The sequence below is a fragment of the Bos grunniens genome, chromosome X, assembly GCF_055505025.1.
Source record: "Bos grunniens cultivar Pamir isolate PY7600 chromosome X, Bosgru_T2T1.0, whole genome shotgun sequence".
Classification (NCBI taxonomy): domain Eukaryota; kingdom Metazoa; phylum Chordata; class Mammalia; order Artiodactyla; family Bovidae; genus Bos; species Bos grunniens.
In genome coordinates, this window is record NC_141194.1 from 32,216,518 (window position 1) to 32,240,855 (window position 24,338).

General features: G+C 35.8%; 1 protein-coding gene across 21 annotated transcripts in view; it reads right to left on the bottom strand.

Annotated features, from left to right (window-relative positions):
- DMD (dystrophin) overlaps nt 1-24,338 on the bottom strand; it is a 2,667,987-nt gene that overhangs the window by 2,223,745 nt on the left and 419,904 nt on the right. For 3 of the 21 annotated variants that reach the window (XM_086387508.1, XM_086387505.1, XM_086387494.1), the window contains exon 1: nt 16,652-16,916. The exons of the other annotated variants lie outside the window; for them this stretch is intronic. In XM_086387508.1, coding sequence (XP_086243634.1) covers nt 16,652-16,682 — 31 coding nt within the window. In that variant the 5' untranslated portion in view covers nt 16,683-16,916. Of the gene's footprint in view, nt 1-16,651; nt 16,917-24,338 lie in introns of those variants that run through there. 21 annotated transcript variants of the gene reach the window in all.

Below are 24,338 nucleotides of genomic sequence, written 5' to 3' on the forward strand. Positions count from 1 at the left end.
CATTATCATACTTAGCTGACTGGATGAATTTTAGAGAATAGAGTGAATGGGGAAGAGGTGAAGCAAAGAAACCAGAAAGGAAAGTGCTTCTGTATTATGAATGAGGGGGAGAAGCTTGATTATACAATCAGAACCCTAGTATGGGAGAGAAAATAAAGAGAAGTGGATCAAAAGTGTTCAGGAGATAAAACCCACAGTGATTGGCAGTGGTTTAGAAATAAGAGGGTGAGAGAGATAAAAGGTTCAAGGATGAAATAGGTTTCTGGCTTGTGAAACTGGATGGTTAGGTAGTACCATTCACTGATAAAGGAAATAGCGCGAAAAGCTCAGGTTCTGTGGCGTGGATGGGAAGTTCCACTTGGAGTGGAGATGGTTTTGTCACATATAAATGGAGATGCCGACCAGGCAATTGAAATTACAGTTCTGGAATTCATTGCAGAAATCTGAGCTAGAGGTATAATGTAGCCAGTTATCTGCAAATAAGTGTTAATAAAACCACATGCATGCACGTGGGTACAATGAGTGTGGAAGGGATTATAGAATCAGAAGACAACCCTGCTAGGACTGACCTCTGAAGAATTAGTATTTAAAGGCTGAGTTGAGATATTGGTCTTCAGACAAAGGAAAAACACTGAAAACAGGCTCATTTATATGCAGTTTTTCTGAAACTCTGATTACTCATTGAATGCTAAAGGTAGCACCACATTGGTTGACCTTGGACTTTGGTCTTTATATTAATAAGAAATACGGTGAATATAATTTGCATGCTATAGTTCCTGGGGAGGGGGCTCAAGGTTTCTCTCTAGTTCATTCCGTTCCCAGGATGGTTTTTGGTTGTGCCAGTCAAGAGTCTGGGGCTGCCATAGCCCTGGGTGTGTTTTCCACAAGAGAAGTCAAGAGGTTAAAGGTTCTTATTTCATATGGTTAAGTAATAAGATAGTCTGGGACATTTTTCTTCATGGGGGGAAGTATTTCACCTTCTCCACTTAAACCACTTGGGAAACAAAATGGGACAAAAGTGAGGAGAGTCATGGGGAAGGCCTCAGATCTCCTTCAACATGTCAATGATTTTCAAAATGTACTCCATAGAATTCTGGCCAGCCCCAAATCATTTCAATGGAGTCTGTAAAATCAAAACTATTTTCATTTTAACACCAAGATATATTTTTTTATCTTTTCCAATGTGTTGACATTTGCACAGGTGATGCAAAAATAGAAGGTAAAATTCTGGTGTGTGTGCATGCTCAGTCACTCAGTTGTGTTTGACTCTTTGCGACCCCATGAACTGTAGCCCACCAGGCTCCTCTGTCCATGCAATTTTCCAGGCAAGAATACTGGAGTGGGTTGCCATTTCCTTTTGAAAGGAATCTTCCTGACCCAGGGATTGAACCCAGACCTCCTGCATTGGCAGGTGAATTCTTTAACACTGAGCCACAAGGAAGCCCCAAATTCTGGTGCTTTAGCACAAATCAAAACAGTGACACAGATATGGAGTCTCTACAACATATACTCTAGGAAAAAGAAGACAGTTTTAATTAAGAATGTCCTTTATGAAGCAGTAAAAATTACTGATTTTATTAAAAATTTACTTTTGAATATGTACCTTTTAAATACTCTGTGTGGTAAAATGGCAAATATACATAAAGCACTTCTTCTAAATACTGAGTTTGATGATTGTGTTGAGAAAAGATACTTGTACAAAGCTTTGCATCATGAACTGACTGCTGTATTTCATGGGACGTCATTTGTACTTGAACGACTGATTGATAGACAAACTCTGATTACCCAGAGTTGGGTATTTACAGGCATTTTCTTGAAAATGAGTCACCTTGGTCACTTCAAGGAAAAGGACTGAGTGGATTTTGGCCAATGACAAGCCAATAATATTTTTTCAAATGCTCAAAAAATATTAGACATTAGGAAATTGGAATTTTGGAAATGTTGCTTTCAACTTGTTAGCTGGACAGTTTTCAAACTTAAAGGTATTTCTCATGAGATAAGCAGTGATTTTTTGATACTATAATATTCATATGTCACCGTTTGAAAGATGTGCATACAATAGTGACCACTTCATGACATTACAAAATCATACATGAGTAAAAGGTCCATGTGAAATGTAAGAGAGATCCATGGGTTTTAAATTGTATCAATGAACAGAAAGTTTATTAACAAACTTTCAAGATCCTACTTTGCTTTAAGAAACTACAACATGTTGAGTTTTTATGTAGTATCAGTAATATTAATAATTATCTGTAAAGATCATTAAAATATTCCTTCTGTTTCCAATTAACATCTGTCTGAGGTAAGAGGTGAGTTTTTTTTCATATGATTTAACTAAAACAACATATTGCAACAGATTGAATGCAGAAGTAAATATGGGAATTCAGCTGTTTCTAAAGAGATATTAAAGAGATTTCTAAGTGTGAAACGATGTTGTCCTTGTTTAGAAACTATAGCCGTATTTAATAAAACTGCATTATATATTAAAAAAAAAAATAAAGACTGAGTAGAGAGAATGAGCCCATCAAGCAGACTGAACAGAACATCCAAAGAAATGGGAACAAGCCTAGGAGAGTGCAATGCACAGATCTCAGGGAAGACATTTTTTAAGAAGGGATAAACGCTCAATACTGACCACTGCTTCAAGTTCAAGAAAGAAGTGGAAAATTTTTTCTGAATTGGTTTTAGTGACATGGCATTCTTTACTTCACTTGAACTAAGTCAGGTGAAGTTTGAATAGAAAAAAAAAATGAAAGCACAACATTTTTAGGGAAAAAAATCTCAATATCTAGTTCAACTAATGGATATAAAAAGTAGAAATATAATACCTTATTTTATTTTTATATTTGTATCATACTATCAGGATAGTATGATAATTCCATTTATAATGATGTTTTCTTAAAAATTATCAAAAACAAATAGTGTTTCACATTAAAATGAAATGACTGATAGCTTCTTAAGAAATGAAATAACAAACTAATTGGGAAGTGAAATATGGATATAACAAATCATTTTCCCATTTTTTCCCCAACTGTGTTGTAGTTTTCTTTATATTTTCCAAATGGAAGAGATTATTTCAGTTTTGTTTTAATAATAGCAATTATATTTATTATTTATACATACTGACTTTATATATATCAGTAAAGCCACATTATTCCTGTTCACAGTTTGTTGCTGTTCAGTCACTAAGTCGTGGCCAACTCTCTGCAACCCCATGGACACATGGCTTCTCTGTCCTCCACTAAATCTTATTTCTGTGGGCCCAGTCCTTGTTTTTTTATTCATCTAGCATAGTAGCCTCTGTACAAGTGAAATAAAATCAGGAAGACATCTAGTGAGATCCTTCTGAGGAACCTGCTGTAGATGATTACAACAGATCAAGCCAAGTTCACAGAGTCAAAAGGCTGAGAAAGGAATAAAACACGAAAACAAGTCATCTATTATGGATTATCATCATAGATAGCCCCTGAGAAGGTCTAGAGGATAGATATGAGGTTTTTTAGGACATCTCAGTTTTGTTTCTTTTTTTTTAAATCACAAATAAGGCTTTTAATTATTTAGCTTCTTACTTATAGTACTCACATAACAGAAACTGAAAAATCCATGTTGTTATTTAGTCGCTAAGTCATGTCCAACTCTTTGCAACCCCATGGACTGTAGCCCACCAGGCTCCTCTGTCCATGGGATTTCCCAGGCAAGAATACTGGAGTGGGGTGCCATTTCCTTCTCCAATTTTTTTCTTTTAGCCAATTGATTTTTTTTTTTTTTTTTAAATTTGGGCCACATCGCAAGGCATGTAGTTTCCTGACCAGGGATCACACCTTCACCCCCTGCATTAGAACGCAAAGTCTTAACCACTGGACCACCAAGGAAGTCCCAGGACATCTCAGTTTTTAATCTAAGAAACTACAATAGGCCAGGTTCTGTAGTTTTTAAGTGAACATAAATTTTATGAGTTTTTAAAATTTTTTTAAAATTTTAATTTATTTATTTTAATTGGAGGCTAATTACTTTACAATATTGTATTGGTTTTGCCATATATCAACATGAATCTGCCACAGGTGTACACGTGTTCCCCATCCTGAACCCCCCTAACACCTCCCTCCCCATACCATCCCTCTGGGTCATCCCAGTGCACCAGCCCCAAGCAACCTGTATCCTGCATCGAACCTGGACTGGTGATTCATTTCTTGTATGATATTATACATGTTTCAATGCTATTCTCCCAAACCATCCCACCCTCTCCCTCTCCCACAGAGTCCAAAAGACTGTTCTATACACCTGTGTCTCTTTTGCTGTCTCGCATAGAGGGTTATCGTTACCATCTTTCTAAATTCCATATATATGTGTTATTATACTGTATTGGTGTTTTTCTTTCTGGCTTACTTCACTCTGTGTAATAGGCTCCAGTTTCATCCACCTCATTAGAACTGATTCAAATGTATTCTTTTTAATGGCTGACTAATACTCCATTGTGTATATGTACCACAGCTTTCTTATCCATTCATCTGCTGATGGACATCTTTTAAAGGAACATTCTTAATAAAACATATTTAGTTTTTATTAGAAGATACCTGATTCTTTCCATTTTCTGATTTGTTCTATCTCCTCTAGAGCTCTGGCAGACACTCTCCATCAAAATCTGAGAGGTTTTGGCAGCTGACTGATTAAGAACCTGAATCCTTGGGTTACTCTGCTACCATTCAAATCCCGACTCCAGTACGTACAAACTGAGCTACTGTATGCAAATTCCTTAAGCTTCCTGTACCTCAGTATCTATATGTTAAATACAAATGTCTATATCTCCTCTCTCCCAGAACCGTAATGAGCATTAGCTGAGATGCATATAACATACCCAGAGAAATGCTTGGTATGGAAGTTATATATTATTTTTGAAGACTAGGTGGACCACAAATACTGTTATGCACCTACAAGGGACCGCCAATAATTGTGTGTGTGCTTAGTTGCTCAATTGTGTCTTTGGGACCCCATGGACGGTAGCCTTCCAGGCTTATCTGTCCATGGGGATTCTCCAGGCAATAATAATGGAGTGGGTAACCATGCTCTCCTCCAGGGGATCTTCCCAACCCATGGATGGAACCCAGGTCTCTCACACTGAAGGAGGATTCTTTACCATCTGAGCCACCAGGGTAGCCCAACTTTTTAGGTAGGATATATCAATGCCTCATTAATTCTATCTATGAATCATTGTTCCTTCTGCTTATTCTCTAATTCACATCTCCATATGCCCAAACTCTAAGGCCTACTTATAAATGTGGATTCATCAATGAAACTTTCATAATCACATAATCTATAAGTAATCATTTATGGCTGATTTGTACCATTGTTTATAACTCTCTTGACATATTACAGTAGTGGTATTTATGAGTATATGTGTGAGTGTGTGTATAAGTGCATGCCTATTTTTCTCTGACTTTGAGCTGTAATTTCATAAAAGGGAGAAAGAACATTGCAGGTGTTTTACTATGTATATTTATAAGCAAGTAAAATAAAGTAAAGCAAGTGGAGTTGCTCAATATCATATCATTCTACCTAGTCTTACTTCCCCCCAAGCTAACTGGTAAGTACATTACACTCATCCATGACCAGCTTTCAATTACTCAAGTACCGTCTAGCTCTTCAGTACAATTCCAGTCTTATTTAAACTGAATTGTCAATGTTTTCTAGGTATTTTTACCATTTTTCCAGATTTAAGGATAATCAATTTTACTAATGGTTCTCAAGAAATCTTAGACACTTTTCCAATAAACATCTATATTAACTAAAATAACATTAAGGTGCAAACCTACCTTGTCATATCTATCCAATTCTGTATTCTCTAAAGGATGATTTTTCATGTTGCTTAACAACTCTGACTGAGCAATTGAAATTCAGACTATGATAAATGTTTTACACTGAAGGCTCATTTCATTATACAGTAGTCAGTTGAAATGGGGTTTCCGAAGAAGGTATTTTTAGGAAGCACAGAGTACATGAAAAAGCTGAAGACATTATACAATTTAAATATTTATTGAAGCTTTTCTACTAAGGCAACATTTTGGTGATATCTCATAGAAATACCAATACGGGAAAGGAAATTAGGGGTAACTAGATGGTAGAGTCTGTGGAAACCAAGACACCTGGTGCTGTGAGTGAGTTTCACATTTACAAAGTCATTAAATTGGAGAAGGAAAGGCACATTCGTCCTTACAGACATATTATTTCCTTTAGGATTTCAACATTCATTCTAGATACCTCTTAGATTATTTTCTGAAGTGTTTTTGTCTCCCTTTCTGAATTCCTGACTTCCTTCTCTTTACCCTCTATATGACCTTTGTAGCTGGTCTCATCTATGCTCATTGCTGCTGCTGCTGCTGCTAAGTCACTTCAGTCATGCCCAACTCTGTGCGACCCCATAGATGGAAGCCCACCAGGCTCTGCCATCCCTGGGATTCTACAGGCAAGAACACTGGAGTGGGTTGCCATTTTCTTCTCCAATGCATGAAAGTGAAAAGTGAAAGTGAAGTTGCTCAGTCATGTCTGACTCTTAGCCACCCCATGGACTGCAGCCCACCAGGCTCCTCCTTCCATGGGATTTTCCAGGCAAGAGTACTAGAGTGGGGTGCCACTGCCTTCTCCGATCTATGCTCATTAAGGACATTAAATCAAATTCCTAATGATTATACAGCAGAGGTGATGAATAGATTCAAGGGATTAGGTTTGGTAGACAGAGGGCCTGAAGAACTATAGACAGAGGTTAGTAACACGGTATAGGAGGTGGTGACCAAAACCATCCCAAAGATAAAGAAATGCAAGAAGGTAAAATGGTTGTCTAAGGAGACCTTACAAATAGCTGAGAAAAGAAGAGAAGCAAAAGACAAAGGAGAAAGGGAAAGATATACCCAGCTGAATGCAGAGTTTAGAGAATAGCAAGGAGAGATAAGAAAGCCTTCCTAAGTGAACAATGCAAAGAAATAGAGGAAAACAGTAGAACGAGAAAGACTAGACAACTCTTCAGGAAATTGGAGATACCAAGGGAATGTTTCATGCAAGGATGGGCACAATAAAGGACAGAAAACGGCAAGGACCAAATAGAAGCACAAGATGTTAAGAAGAGGTGGCAAGAATACACCAAAGACCTATACAAAAAAGTCCTTAAAAACCTGGATAGCCATGTTGCTGTTCACTCACCTAGAGCCAGACATTCTGGAGTGTGAAGTTAAATGGGCCTTAGAAAGCTTTACTATGAACAAAGTTAGTGGAGGTGATGGAATTCCAGCTGAGCTATTTCAAATCCTAATAGATGATGCTGTTAAAGTGCTGTACTCAGTACGTCAGCAAATTTGGAAAACTCAGCAGTGCTCACAGGACTAGAAAGATCAGCTTTCATTCTAATCCCAAAGCAGAGCAATTCCAAAGAATGTTCAAACTACCACACAAATGTGCTCATTTCACATGCTAGCAAAGTAATGCTCAAAATCCTTCGAGCTAGGCTTCAGCAGTATGTGAATCGAGAACTTCCAGATGTACAAACTGGATTTGGAAAAGGCAGAGGAACCAGAGATCAAATTGTCAAGATACAGTGGATCACAGATAAAGCAAGGGAGGTCCAGAAAAACATCTACTTCTGCTTCATTGACTATGCTAAAGCCTTTGACTGTGTGGATAACAACAAACTGTAGAAAATTCTTAAAGAGATAGGAATACCAGACCACCTTACCTGCCTCCTAAGAAATCTCTGTGCAGGTCAAGTAGTAACAGTTAGAACCAGACGTTAGAACAGTTAGAACAGACTGGTTCCAAATTGGGAAAGGAGTACGCCAAGGCTGTATTTTGTCACCCAGCCTATTTAACTTATATGCAGAGTACATCATGGGAAATGCCAGGCTGGATGAAACACAAGCTGGAACCAAGATTGCCAGGAAAAATATCAACAACCTCAGATATGCAGATAATACCACTCTAATGGCAGAAAGTAAAGAGGAATTAAAGAGCCTCTTGATGAGGGTAAAAGAGGAGAACGAAAAAGCTGGCTTAAAACTCAACATTCAAAAAACGAAGATCGTGGCATCTGGTCCCATCACTTCATCGCAAATAGATGGGGAAAAAGTGGAAACTGTCAGATTTTATTTTTCTGGGCACCAAAATCACTGCGGACAGTGAGTACAGCCATAACATTAAAAGATACTTGCTCCTTGGAAGGAAAGCTATGACAAATCTAGACAACATATTAAAAAGCAGACATCACTTTGCTGGCAAAGGTCCATATAGTCAAAATTATAGTTTTTCCAGTAGTCATATACGTATATGAGAGGTGGAACATAAAGAAGGTTGAATACCAAAGAATTGATACTTTCGAACTATGATTCTGGAGAAGTCTCTTGGGAGTCCCTTGGACAGTAAAGAGATCAAGCCAATCAATCCAAAAGGAAATCAACCCTGAATATTTATTGGAAGGACTAATGCTGAAGCTGAAGCTCCAATACTTTGGCCACCGATGTGAAGAGTCAACTCATTGGAAAAGACCTGGATGCTGGGAAAGATTATGGGCAGGAAGAGAAGGGGCGACAGAGGATGTGATCTTTGGATGGCATCACTGACTCAAAGGACATGAGTTTGAGCAAATTCTGGGAGATAGTGAAAGACACGGAAGCCTGGCGTGCTGCAGTCCATGGGGTTGCAAAGAGTTAGACACAACTTTGTAACTGAACAACAAGAGACATTAAGTCCCCAATAAAGAAGTAGGCTTCACATCCCCGGGTTCCCAGCACCCATGCTCTCCATTAAAAACTTATTCTACATCCCCAATTCTTCCCATTATTCTAGCTCCCTTCAAGTCTTCTCCTTCTAAACGGTACTATTATCCACCCAATTCTAGATGCCATAGAAAGCACCACATCCAACTCAATACTAATTCCTATTGACTCCATCTCCTAGGTAAATCTTAAATCAATCCACTTCTTTCAACTCCAGTGTTACCATTCTAGTTAACATCATCTTCTTTTGTCCCTGGAGAAACTACCAGATTTAGAGCTTCAGACTGATAGCTCCTCATCTACTCTTAACACCTTCTAATCTCTTTTTCACAAAACAGAATACTGTTCTTTAAAAAAAAAAAGCAAAAATAACACAAACATAGTCATTTCACCTCCTTAACAGAAACCCTTAAAAGCTAATCATTGATTTTACTATACAAAAAAAAAAAAAAAAATCATTGCCATGAGCTCTCAGGCACTGAATGATTGGATCCCAGGCCACTGTATCAACTGCATGCTTATTTAAACTGCCCCACTTATGAAAGTCTAGGAAAGCTTATCGTCGTTTAGTTCTTTCGTCATAGCATGTTACACCTTCACATCTGTTGATCCCTCTGAATGTAACATTTCCCTCTTTTTCCCTCGGACAACTATGAGCCAATTCCATTCTGCATTGCCATACTTTGAATGCTGATTTCTTAGGAATCCTTTCCCCAATTTCTAATACAAGTCTAGGTCTCACTAGTATACATTTTTCTAACAAGGTGTGCATTATTTTGTAGTCCTTACAATGCAATTTAAATTGCAGTCCCCAAATGCAATGTAAATAGTGCATGAACATTATATATATATAATGTTCTATATATATGTTCTAATATAAAGTGCTAAGTCACTTTAGTCGTGTCCGACTCTCTGCGACCCCATAGATGGCAACCCACCAGGCTGCCCCATCCCTGGGATTCTCCAGGCAAGAACACTGGAGTGGGTTGTCATTTCCTTCTCCAATGCATGAAAGTGAAAAGTGAAAGTGAAGTCACTCAGTCGTGTCCGACCCTTCTCGACTCCATGGATTGCAGCCTGCCAGGCTCCTCCATCCATGGGATTTTCCAGGCAAGAGTACTGGAGTGGGGTGCCACTGCCTTCTCCGATATATATATATATATTTCCTCTGCTAAATTCTAATCCCAGTGAGTGCACTTATTTAGAACATTATCTCCAGAACATGGCACAGTATCTGGCACAAGTAGGTGCTCAACATATCCTAGTTACATGACCAAATGCATGAATAACAAATGGTTCCTTCTTCAAACACTGGTCACCGAAACCCACACAATACAAACTTTAAGGAGCCACTTCCTCTGATACTTTTATTTCTGGATTTATTTAGAGAGCCACTCTATTTCTAGACATTTAAAGGAAAACACTGCAAAGTCCATAGGCTTGAGTGAAGTAAACTCAGTGATAACACTTGGTGCTCTCTGACATAGCCCATTAGAGACGGGGTATGTACACCTAATCCAGAGGAATTCTCTAGCTCTTCAGCAGCTGTTCACATGGCTCCTGACCTGCCCTTCAGGCTCTACTAAATCAGGATTCCCCAGCTGTCTGAGCTTCCAGTAAGCTCTTTCAGTTAACCACCTACATGCCAGCACTGCTTGTATCTGGTTACATTCTTTAGAGTCTAGTTTTCCCTTTTCCTTCCTAGTTATTTTCCAATATATGAGAGCCACTGAGGTTCACCACTTTCATACATAATTTTATCTGTCCCTCAACTATTTTGGAAACATTTTGCCTGCTTAGTCAGCAATCTATTTCTAATATTGCCTTCATGAGCATCTATATATAAAGGAATTACTCAGCTTGCCTTTGATGAAAATACTTGCGCAGTTCTGACTCTGATTTTTTTTTTTTTCCTTTCTTATGTCTTTAGTTTGACCTCACACAGTTTCCAAGGCTAATATCTGCACTTGTAAGAGTGTGCTGACTCCTGTGCCCTTTAAGTCAGCACTTAGCCCGGGCTAAGGTACTATTGCTGCTGTAATCTGATAAAGGAGCAGACAAGTTGTGTGCAAATAAAGATGGGTGCCAAGAATGAGCAAAAAGCCACCGATGTTTATGCCCTTTTATAGTCCTGAATCCATGACAGTCTTCGCGAAAAGCAGAGTGGGAGGAGGGAGAGCAATTTAAAACAAAACAAAGCAAAAGCCAAGAAGAGGGTGAAAACATTGAAAGGTTAACTCCTTTATTTGCCCATAATTGGGCATAATGAGACATGATAATGCTAATTGTGCTCAATGAATCCTGGCCTTTTTAAAACATCAATTATTTCATAAGATTAGAGATAAAGAACAGCTAAAAGTTGAAGATAAACTGGCAAAAACCTGTATATTATTTTGGCATATATAAATCCCTCATTGCTGTAATGCCTGTGAATGGGTTGAATTTATTAAATATATTTATTAAATATTTATTAAGTGTAAACTAAGAGTGTAACAATGTAAGCATTTTTTAAAGTTTCTTTAAAATTCTGTTAACTGTTTAAAACTCATTCAGCTACCTACATTCTGACTTTATCACATGGATAAGCATTGGCTTCCATACTATGCACTTTAATATTCCTTCTGTTCATTAAAGCAACCCAGTTTTCTCTTAAAAATAAATAATAAAATAAAAATAGAGGCAACATTCTTCCTCAGATTCTAAATATTTTAAAGTAGCCTTAGATACATTTCAGCTTTAAAAATTAATATATAGGAAACCATTTTTCTAACATTTAAAATTTATGGAAAACCAGTGGCTTAAAATTATATGGAATCAAAATACTGAATTACCAGTTCTGGAAGATTCATTTATCCATACCCAAAACAACAACAGCATCAACATTTTACCAGCATAGCATCAAAATGACAGTTCCTTTCCAGTTAAAGGATAATTGTTAATTCTCCCCACCTTTCTTTGGTGAAGAATGGGGTGAATAATGACAAACCAAAAGTAAGGCACTGAAGCAGAAGGGAAAAGATAATAAGGAGACTGGGGAGAAACTGATTTCCAAAGTCAATCCAGATTGCTGAGAACACTTGTTTTCTCTGGGCTGAATATCATTACAGACTATGCAAAGTCACCTCTCGGGACTGTAGGGCCCTAGAAAATTGCTCTGTGTCTTGTTTCGCCTATCAAAATTCTGAGGTCTTGTGAATGAATATCAGAACATAAGGACTGAGCACAGAGCTGGATGAAAATTTTTTCTTAAAATGGTAGCCTGAATGGAAGACTCCAGCTCTGGGAGCAAGGGCATTGACCTCAGCTTTTGTTAATGGGCATGTGGGGGATTCCGTGTGGTCACAAGACTGGGACTCTTCTAAGCATGAATGAGCAGGGCCATTCCCTTTCTTCACCCTCATTTGCCTGCTGCTTGTCAGAATTGTGGCTGAGACATTTAAGATTCTCCTAAACCACTGGAGCCATGGCTTTTGGTTTTGTGGCCATATTCAGGGCAGAGTAGTAATCTTGAATGGGGAAAGAAAAAGGGCATGTCCCTTGGAGTTAAAGCATTTCAGAATTTCTGGAGGAGCCATCTGGTTTAAAAAGGCACTAGCAAAACTCTAATATGCTGTAATATTGAATACATGGGAAAATAAGCTTTTAATACCCTAATTTTTGGAAAAAAGCAAACCAAATCATCTTAGCTACTACTCTTCAAACTATCATTTGCATAGGGGTGACTCACAAAAAGCAGGGTTACTCTCCCTTTCAAGAGAGGCTATCAGAATCTCTGAAAGACATTTTCACTTACAATATTAATTAGAGGAAGCTTTATATTTTACAAATATAAAGATGTTAGGACAATTCTACATGTGACAGAAGTAGACAAACCCCTTCCAAATTGGCAAAATAATAAACTATACTTTAGCACTGCCTGGGCTTCCCAGGTGGCTCAGTGGTAAAGAATCCACTTGTCAATGCAGGAGATGCAATGTGGGTTCAATCCCTGGATTGGGAAGATCCCCTGGAGAAGGAAAGTCAACCCACTCTAGTATTCTTGCCTGGAAAATTTCATGGACAGAGGAGCCTGGTGTGCTACAATCCAGGGTGTCTCAAAGTAGTCAATCAAGATTCAGCAACTGATCACACATACACACACACACAGAGCACTGCCAACCTATTTTTCATATCTGTATTAAAATTAAACTTCAGAACTCCAAATACAGTATGAGTATTCCTCCGTCAATATTGTACAGCATGAAATTCCAAGGACTTTTAATGAATGGACGTTTTTAAATGAGGGAAAAGATGAAAACCACAAAGTGTTTATTTTTTTGCTTGTTTGAGTTTTGAAGATCGGTCTGCTCCATGGACCATACTGCCAAAGAAAAAAGTTTCATGAAATTATGCTATGGTACTTGGCTGCATTTAATTAAAAAAAAAAGTCTTCTCATATCCCATACCACAGCCTATATCTTTCCCAACAAAATGTTCCTATATGAACCAACTGCCTTGATAACAACACAAATCTCATAGGACTATGGCAGGACTTTGTGAGAAAGAAAACTGTGGCCTCCCTCTGAATCCAATCACACCCTGAATGCTGTATAAAAATAAACCAAGGTCATCATTATTCCTTCTCACTGTGATTTGGCTTGCCTTCAAACTACATACTCTGTATATCTGAAATAACTGTACCGCCTCCATTAACTGAGTTTGACATCACTTTAATCAATGTATCTTTTCAGAATGAAAGGCAGAAATGTCAAATTCCTACGATTATAAACTCCTTTAACTCTAATCTGCATTAAGTAAAAGCCTGTCTTTGAGAAATAATACATACTTTAAAGAAATATAACTAGCATCAATTTTCTTTTAAAAGGGAAGGGGTAAAAGAGATTGAACTGCAACAAATCTCTTCATACAGAGATGATTTCCCATGAAATGTTCAAAGCTTAAGTCTGCAAGTCCTTCACTTATATTGGCTCCTCCCAAGTCCTACCTGATTTTGTATTCATAATTTTGTATTAGTTTTCCAAAAAGAGTCCCCTTCCTTCAATTGTTCAAGCTCAGGCCCCATAAAACCTATGTCTGCTTCTTCCTTTATGGTTTGTGATGTTTTGTCATTACTCTTGTCAGTATCTATTCAAATGAGGTCTATTTAAATAGAAAATAAAACATATAAACAGAAAATTTGGAATATATATATATATAACTCAATCACTTTGCTGTATAACTGAACTTAACAGAGCATTGTAAATTAACAATACTTAAAAAAAACGAGTTTAAAGAAAGAAAATGATCTTTATAGAAAAATTAATTTCCAATTAATTTTCAAGGTCTCTCTTAGGTAACTCAGTACTCTGTGATTTAAATGTGCATGTGTGTTTATATAAAGATACAGAGTCACACCAAAATATCAAGTTTCTTGCATTTGCAGTGCAAGAAAGAATGGTTTAATAAAAAATATGATAAATCATTTTTAATAAGTTAGGGAAATATTACAGCAGAAAGTGGAAGGGTAAGGAAAGTTTGGGAAATCACTTTGTTTTATTTTTGTGATAAAACCATGATGAAAGATAATAAAATAGAATTAAAAAATCTTGACTTTTCCAGAGAACAAAGATTTTAATCTCTTTTATTAAACCACCCAAGTGGTTAAGAACTTTACAATTTGTTTCACATGTAGCAAATGACTTGGCCTACAGATTTTAAATGTGTACTTTAGGACTAAAGAGGAAGCTGTATTAATATCTCTGTCCAAATTATGAATTTATATTTCAGTACTGTCTAGCTGGAGTAGTATCAACCAATACCTCTCTTCCTTAAATAACAAATTTGCACAGAACATTTTTTGGTCTTTAAGTTTAGAGTAACAATTATAATGATATTTTCTACTGTATTTTCCATACTGCTATGCCACATAAGAGACACAGAGGGCTTCTTATTAAGAAGTATATTATCTATTTAGATCAGCAATCTCTTTTTCATAGTTAAGATGCCCTTAAAACACTCTGCAAATGAAATTCTAAAAGATGATATTATTAGACTTTAAGAAAATTTGCATCATTTAAAAAATTCTAAAGAAATATATAATTTGCAATCAATTATTTGAATGACTCTTTGCAAAACAATATTTAAGTAATTCTAAAAGTAAGCAAGACTTATGTTAATACAGTGCTATTCTCTATTAATTGGTAACTATTTTGGTTAAAACCCAACCAAGTGTACTCAAGTTTTTCAAACCAATGCAATTTAAAAAACTGGATTCAAATGTCAATACATTCAAAGAGTAGTATGTTGTCAGTTAATAAAAGTTAATGTATAATGTAACTTTGTGAATATATTCATTTTCTCTTAAGAAATTCATTGCCATTTAGCCTAAGTATTACCTGATCACATACTATAATAAAGTCCTACAGGGCTTGTCCAAAAAGGTTAGCTTTCTTCAAATTCTGATTAAGAATTTAAAAAGTCATTCGAATATCTATGACAAAGCAGATGGCTTATCTTGTTCCATGTCAAAATTAAAATTCTGCTGCTCTCCCTAAATTGCTCTATATACTGGTTTATGGTTTTAATTTTATAGCTATATCAATTGATCAAGTGATGAATATGTGTGTATTAAAAAGAACAAACATATGCTTTGTATTTTTGTAATATCTGTAAATTGAATGGCTTTTCAATCAGAAATCAATTCTTATATCCGTCAAAGAAATTTATAAAGGAAATTATATAAAAATGTTTTACTACAAAATCCAGTATCATCTTTTGTAAATCAATACATGCACACTGTTGATTTCTTTCCACAATTTTTTCTCAGAGGTGAAACTTCTCTTGTGACTCTTTTCCCAGAAGTTTTGAATAGTTACTTATTTAGAGAAATTTCACTTCTTTCATCCTTAATTATAGACCCTCATATCTATTTCAGGGAATGACTACAATCCACAAGTCAAAGGCAGGTAAGAAAAGAGATAATCTTCATCCACCTCTTTGGGACACATTGTACTCCTCATATATTATTTGTATATATTATTTTTACTGTTGTGACATGGTCAGTTTTTACATGTTTTATTAATCATTTTTACTTTCTTAAACAAAAAAGTTGGAGTTTATATAAAAAAGTCAAACTAAAATGTTTTACTGAAAAGTTAGGTCATCATAGACATGAAACAACACTGTGACTTGAATGCAAATTATGATTAGAAGCCCCTCATGTTTTTCTGTTGTTTTCTTAATAAAAGTACCTGGTAATTTGATAGCAGAGATCATATCATCATTTGAAATAATTTTTAATGATATGCTACAGAAAAGAACATTCAAAATACTAAATGTAGTATGAGAAGGGAACTTTTAAATTAAATATTTATCAATACTTTTCTCAACCTCCATTTATCCATCACAAAGCATTCTATTCTTTATCTTACCCCCATAATAAGCCACATAAAACTTTTCTAACCTTGAGGCATCCACATGTCATTCCCATAGAGCAATTAGTTCATTGAGAATATATGTCAGTTCAGTACTCCACATGTAACTATTACTGAATACAAAAATATCAAATAATCATGATAATAACTCATATACACAAACTATTTAACAGCAATTTAAATTGTTACAAATACTCCAAGCCAGTTATGCATATTCTATTACTGGAGTAGTTTCTTAAATAAGAAAGATGTGTTTTTTGCAAATGAAAAAGCTTAAATGCTAACTCATTTATATTGAAAAGTTTTCCCAGTGAGAAACATGTACACCTGCACATATATATGTGTAATATATATATATATATAACATTTATGCTTAATCACAATCCACTATAATAAGTTTAAATCAATCTGCCTAATCAGTGAGCTTGCCACAAACTAAAAGTTATGCCGCAGTAAAAAATATTTTAGTTACTTTGTACTTACAACAGTCCTCTACTTCTTCCCACCAAAGCATTTGGAAAAAAGAAAAGTATATATCAAGGCAGCGATAAAAATCTTGGTAAATTTTCTCTCAACTTTATTGCTTCAGTAGGTTTAGGAATGATGAGAAACCAATCAACTTCAGCAGCCTTTAAAAAATAAGACTTCAGGTTTTTTTTTTTTTTTTTTTCTATTCGTATTCTCTGAAGCTAATTGCCTCCAAGATCTGAGTCCTGTAAGGGGAAAGTGAGTGATCCCAACACTGAGTGAGTCAACATAGTAACTGATGCCAGGATTCTGTAGAGGCCCCTGGATATTTTGAATTCCAGGACCTGCGCAGAAGCAAGTGACCCGCCTTTTCTCTCAAGTTGGTTTCCCATAATAGGACTGCCCATGGCCACTACATATAAGGTTGTGCTTCCAGCATGGCAAGTCCTGTGAATTCAAATAGTGTTCAACTGTGTTCTCATTAATATCTAAACCATAATAGCCCAGGGGATATAGTATTTGCTCTCAAAGCCTTCTTAACATAAAAACTCTTTGGTACACAACTGTAACAAGACTTTCTGAAATCTCTATGCACATTTCCAGAATATTAGAGCAGAAAATTCTGATCCAGATTAGCCTTTTAAATGCCTTTGCTTTTTTTCTCTCTTTTTTTTAAACTTTCTCAATAGCACTAAAACTTTCACTCTACTGAACAAAAAGAAATGCCCAGAATAATCTATGCATTTGTTATATATCCACTGTCTACCAAACTTAATTTCTACCCTGGGGATCCAATCAAAAGTCATATATTGATGCCAACAGTCTGAATAAGAGAAGAAACAGCAGAATGAAGCAGCTGAGCTCTGAAGGCAGAATGTGTATAGCTCTCATGGGAAAGGCTTCTGCTAAAATAAAGAATACTTTAAGAATGAAGTGAAGAAATCCCCCTAAAATGCTCAATTGTTGTTGTAACTGATGATACAAGTTTTTTTCCACTAACAAATTACTTTTTATTCAATTTACTTGCTGAGATTTATTTAAAACATCCTCTTAGACACTGAGTTAATGATCAACTATGTAATGATTCTCAGAAGTTTTCTGTATTAAATGAACACAACTGTAACACACCATTCAACATGTTTCTAAACTATTTTTTGCTAAGAGAAGGCTTCTTTATCTCCTTTCTTATTTTTAATTTTAATGCAATAGGTGAGCCCAATATTTATAGGAAATACTGGTAACACATTTGAGAAAGATATTTCTTCTGCAATTACAATAATCTCTGCTAAAATTATTTGTTTGAGTGTTTTTATAGTACCATTTGTTAAAGTGACAGACTCATTTTTCTATGTCAAGTATTCAATTGCTTGGCACAGAAATAAATTGTAGATAAAAATAGGAAAAAAAAACCCTGACATATGGGAGTCAGACTATGTTTACTTTAATAGTGAGTTATACATTTTACATTTTGGAATATCATAATATTACCAATCTCCTCAATAAAATCTGTATGAAATAAAACACAAGCCCTGATTTTAATTTGTGGGTAACTGTACTTAAATTACTATCATCCAAAGTAGATTTAAAATTTTCTCTATAGGTCACCTCATCTCTTTAGTGTGGTTGTCTAAATATGTATATAACAAACAATTTTATGAAATATGCTAAGAGAAATGTTTTAGGAGTTACATGGATCCACATCTGCATGTTACATTTCCTGTCCTATGCAATGGCATGCAATACTGCTCAGAGTATAAGTTCCTTTACACCTTGTATCATGAGTTCCCTGTAGATATAAACCCACATTTCAGCCAAGGTACGTGTACAGTTTATCAGGGATTTGTAAAGTGCAGTCCATGAAGCAGCAGCATCAACATCAGGTAGGAACATTTTAGAAATGCAAGTACACACGAAACCTGAAAAATGAAAAAAAACTCTGGGAGTAGGACACAGTCGGAGAAGGCAATGGCACCCCACTCCAGTACTCCTGCCTGGAAAATCCCATGGTCGGAGGAGCCTGGAAGGCTGCAGTCCATGCGGTCACTAAGAGTCGGGCACGACTGAGTGACTTCACTTTCACTTTTCACTTTCATGCATTGGAGAAGGAAATGGCAACCCACTCCAGTGTTCTTGCCTGGAGAATCCCAGCGACAGGGGAGCCTGGTGGGCTGCCATCTATGGGGTCACACAGAGTCAGACACGACTGAAGTGACAGCAGCAGCAGCAGGACACAGTACTCTGTGTTTGACAGGTGAGCTAATTCACAGCCAGTTTTGAAAAACCCTGAAATGTATGTTTCCAAAACAGCTCTGGCTCCAAATATACCCAAAACTTGTCTTGGATAATATCTAAAGCAATATCCAAAGTACCAAACACTAATAGAGCTGAATGCCCTTAGATACATCTTGTCTTTCAGCCTTAGTCAATAATCAGGATTTGTTGGGCACCTGTAATAAATTTGACATTAACATAGAATACTCACACTTCTCTTAAGGTTTTATAATCTAGGTGATAAGATACACTTAATAAAACTGGAAAAAATGAAAGGTACATAAAATAAAATTTGGCCTAAATACAGTGAACTCTAGTTCAGACCTTGTCATTACTTTCCAGTGGTCACTTACATCTCTCATTTAGTCCCTACAATAACTACACTGGACAGCTTTTAGGAGCATCATTACAAAAATGACTGCTCAAGGAATTTGCTCGTTCCCATTGTTAATAACTGGCAGAGCAGAATTTTTCAAAAACTTATTTTAACTTTTTATTTTGAAATAATGATAGATTCACATAAAGTTTCAAAGAAAGTATAGAGAGGTTCCATAAACTCTTCACTCATTTTTCCCCCAACAATTGTATTTAAGATAACTATAACACATATCAAAACCAGGAAATTGACATTGATATACTTTATATATTTCTGTCACTTTATTATGTGTGGTGATTTGTATAACCACACCTCAATCACAATACAGAGCCATTCTATCAGCACACAAATCTTCTTCCTTCCTTTATAGTCACACCAAACACCATCTCCAGTAGGCTGGTACCTACTGATTTGTTCTCCATCAATATAATTTTGTCATTTCAAGAATGTTAGATAAAAACAATCATTCAGTATGTGACCATCTGAGATTAGCGTTTTTCACTTAGCATAGTGTCCTAAGGATCCATTCAAGTTGTTATCTGCATCAAAAATCTGTTTACTTTTATTACTGTGTACTATTCCATTTTATGGATATATTAGAGTCTGTTCGGACATTCATTCACTGTAGACCATTTTGGTTATTTCCAGTTTTTGGTTACCACAAAAAAACCTGCCAAACAATCAACTATATATATTTTTCATTTATCTGGATTAGTGCCCAGGAGTAAAGTTGCTGAGTCATACGGTATGTATATATTTAGTTTTTAAAAAGAAACTACAAAAATGTTCTCTTGAGGGTTTGTATCATTTTATATATATCTGCCAGCAATGTGAGTGATCCAGTTTCTCCACATTTTTCTTGGTATTGTCATATATACATATATATGTGTGTGTGTATATATATATATACATTTTTGTCTTAAGCAAGTAGAGATATATCCTGGCAGTCTTAATTTTAATTGTCTGAATGGTTACTAACACTGAAACTTTTTTTTTTCTTGTTCTTATTTTCCATCTGAATATACTTTTCAGTGAAATGTCTGTCCATATCTTTTGCTTATTTTCCAACTGGATACTTTTGTTGTAACTGCTGAATTTTCAGTAATCTTCATATACTCTACACATGAGTCCTTTGTTAGATATGTGTTTTACAAATATATTCTCCGAGTATGTAGCTCATCTTTTAATTTTTTAATAGAGTAATTCCAAAGCAAAAGTTTTAAATTAAAAAAAAAATTTTCAATTTATTGAATTTTTTCTTGCATGGTTCTTTTGGTATCTTGCTCAAGAATTCTTCAACAAGTTTTAACTCATCAAGATTTTCTCTTAATTTTTCTTTTTGAAATATAACTCTATACTTACATTTAAATGGATTTTATTTTTTTAATTTTATTTACAGATTGATTTTTAGCCACTCTGCATCACTTACAGGATTTTAGTTCCCCAGTAAGGGACTGAAACTGGGCTCACAGGCAGTGGAAGTTCAGAGTCCTAACCACTACACTGCCAAGGAAATTCCCTTAGAATTTAATTTAAGTTCAATTTTGTATACAATGTAAAGTTTCTTTTCTTCTTTTTTTTTTTGCTTACAGATTTCCAATTACCTCAATGCCATTAGTGGAAAAAACATCTTTCCCCTGAATAATTTTTGTACCTTTGTCAAAAGCCACCTGGGCACATTTGTGCGGATCTACTTCTGCAATTGCGCCTCTGTCCTATTGATGTATCTCTCTTCCAATGCCATACTGCCTTAATTACTGCAGCTATATGATTAAGCATTAGACAGAGTTATTTATCCCACTACGTTATTCTTTTTAAAAATTACTTTACATTCTAGGCCCTGTGCCTTAACATAAAGATTTTAGACAAATAGCTCTATGGACCTAACAATAAAATATCTTCTTTAATTTTGACAAGGGTTGCATTAAATAGATCAATCTGGATAAATTCCATTTTTATCATGTTGAGTCTTATAATCCATTGACAGTATATACGTACAATATTTAGGTCATCTTTAATTGATTTTGTCATACTGTGCTTTCTAATAGTGCTTTGTATTGTGATCATATTTTTTCTTTCATATGTCTATACTAATATCACTATCTGTTATGTATGTGATTGCACAAAGAAAGAGAAAAGAACACAGGTTCCCAAAGTACTATTTTGAAAAAGAAACACATTAAAATACAGAACTTTACTTTACCAAAGGCACAAAGCATCCACGTCTGGACATATATCAAGACAAAACTGTAATTCAAAAAGATACATACACCTCTATGTTCATAGCAGCTCTATTCACAACAGCCAAGACATAGAAACAACCTAAATGTCCACTGAAGATGAATGGGTAAAGAAGATGTGGTACATATAAATGGACTACTACTCAGTCATAAAAAAGAATGAAATAAGGCCATGTGCAGCATCAAGGATGCAACTAGAGATTATCATACTAGCAAAGTAAGTCAGAAAAACAAATACGATATGATATTCCTTAAATGTGGAATCTAAAATATGACACAAAAGAACCTGTCTAGGAAAGAGAAAGAATCACAGACATAGAGAACAGACTGATGGTTGCCAAGGGGTAGGGGGTTGGAGGAGGAATGGCCTGGGTTGGGGTTAGCACATGTAAGCTTTTATATATGGGATGAGTAAACAACATAGTAAGAGACCTATACTTAGTATCCTCTGATAAACTATAATGGGAAAAAATATTTTTTAAAAGATGTATAGACATATATATATCAGATCAGATCAGATCAGTTGTTCAGTCGTGTCCAACTCTTTGTGACCCCATGAATCGCAGCACGCCAGGCCTCCCTGTCCATCACCAACTCCCGGAGTTCACTCAGACTCACATCCATCGAGTCAGTGATGCCATCCAGCCATCTCATCCTCTGTCGTCCCCTTCTCTTCCTGCCCCCAATCCCTCCCAGCATCAGAGTCTTCTAATAAGTCAACTCTTCACATAAGGTGGCCAAAGTACTGGAGTTTCAGCTTTAGCATCATTCCTTCCAAAGAAATCCCAGGGCTGATCTCCTTCAGAATGGACTGGTTGATCTCCTTGCAGTCCAAGGGACTCTCAAGAGTCTTCTCCAACACCACAGTTCAAAAGCATCAATTCTTCGGCACTCAGCCTTCTTCACAGTCCAACTCTCACATCCATACATGACCACAGGAAAAACCAGAGCCTTGACTAGACGAACCTTTGTTGGCAAAGTAATGTCTCTGCTTTTGAATATGCTATCTAGGTTGGTCATAACTTTCCTTCCAAGGAGTAAGCATCTTTTAATTTCATGGCTGTAGTCACCATCTGTAGTGATGTTAGGTCCATACCATTTCTGTCCTTTATCGAGCCCACCTTTGCATGAAATGTTCCTTTGGTATCTCTGATTTTCTTGAAGAGATCTCTAGTATAACTGAGTCACTTTGGTGTACAGCAGAAATTAATAGAGCATTGTGCAACACTGATTACATTGAAGGCTTACATTAGCATGTTTTAAAATTACTTTCTATAGTTTACAGTTTAATTTTTTAAATATAAATTTATTTAACTGGAGGCTAATTACTTTACAATATTGTAGTGTTTATGTCATACATTGACATGAATTAGCCATGGGTGTACATGTGTTCCCCATTCTGAACCCCCCTCCCACCTCCCTCCCCATCCCATCCCTCTGGGTCATCCCAGTGCACCAGCCCTGAGCGCCCTGTCTCATGCATCGAACCTGGACTGGTGATCTGGTTCACATATGATTTATTTTTATTTTTAAAATTTTTATTGGAGAATAGTTGATTTACAATGTCGTGTTAGTTCCAAATGTACAGCAAAGTGAATCAGTTATACATATACATATATCCATTTATTTTAAGATTATTTTCCCATTAAGGACAGTACATAGTGTTGAGAAGAGGTCCATCTACTATACAGTAGATTCTTAGCCTATACTTTTAAGACACATGTTGTAAAATGAAGACGGGTTCTTGCTTACATTTGAATACTAAACAATAATCCCTCTATCATAACATGAGTGGACTATTATTTAGAAAGAGCTGATTAGGGTAAACTTAAAAGTAACAAGGAGTGAATTCTCAAGAAATTGAAAACCTTAATGGCAGCATTTTATATTAATGGTTAGGGGTCTGAATCATCTCCCCCACTTATGTAATTATCTCAGATAATTTTAAGCACTATGACTAATAGAGCTTCAAAGGATAAACAAGCTGGGAATAAACAGGTACGATAACTAAGACTTTTATACAAAGTTCACAAATTTATTGACTTGGGAAAAAACATTTCTAGGCAATTTCCCTTCTCCACAATGATCTATATTTGTTGATGTGTTATATATTCTATAATGGCATATATTCATAGATGATTTTTTTAAAAATCTTATTGTTAAGTAAAGCCAATGGAGAAATGTGTTGGTTATGGGAAATTTATTGGCACTGAGGCCAGCGAAAAAGAAGGCAGATGTGATTCAGACAATTTGGTGCTTGTTCATATGTACACAAAAGCTTGCTGGTATTTTGATAGGAATTGCGTTAGAACTATAGATTAACTGCAGGTAAAATGACAGTTACTCTATTATAGTCCTTAGTCCATGAACACAGTGTTTATACCCTCTAGGTCTTTGTTTTATTTTATTTTTATTTTTTTTTTTTAAGTTTACAGCATATAGATCCTGTAAATGTTTGTTATGTTCATAAGTATACCCCCTTTTTGGAGTTATTTTAAGATGTTATCTTTTAAATTTTGATTTATAATATTTCACTTCTTGTATATAGAAATATAATTGATTTTGTACATTGATCTTGTATCTTGAGACCTTGCTGGGCTAATTAGTTCTATGAGTAATTTTGTAGAATCCCTGGGATGTTTTACATAGCCTATCATAGCGTCTGCAAATAGGGACAATTTTAACTCTTCCATCCTGGTTTTTTAAGCTTTTTTATATACTTGTTAGCATTTTTGTGCTGGCTAGAATTTCCTCTACTACAAAAGTAGCAGGAATGAAAGCATGTATCTTTGCCTTGATCGTGCTAAAAAAAGGC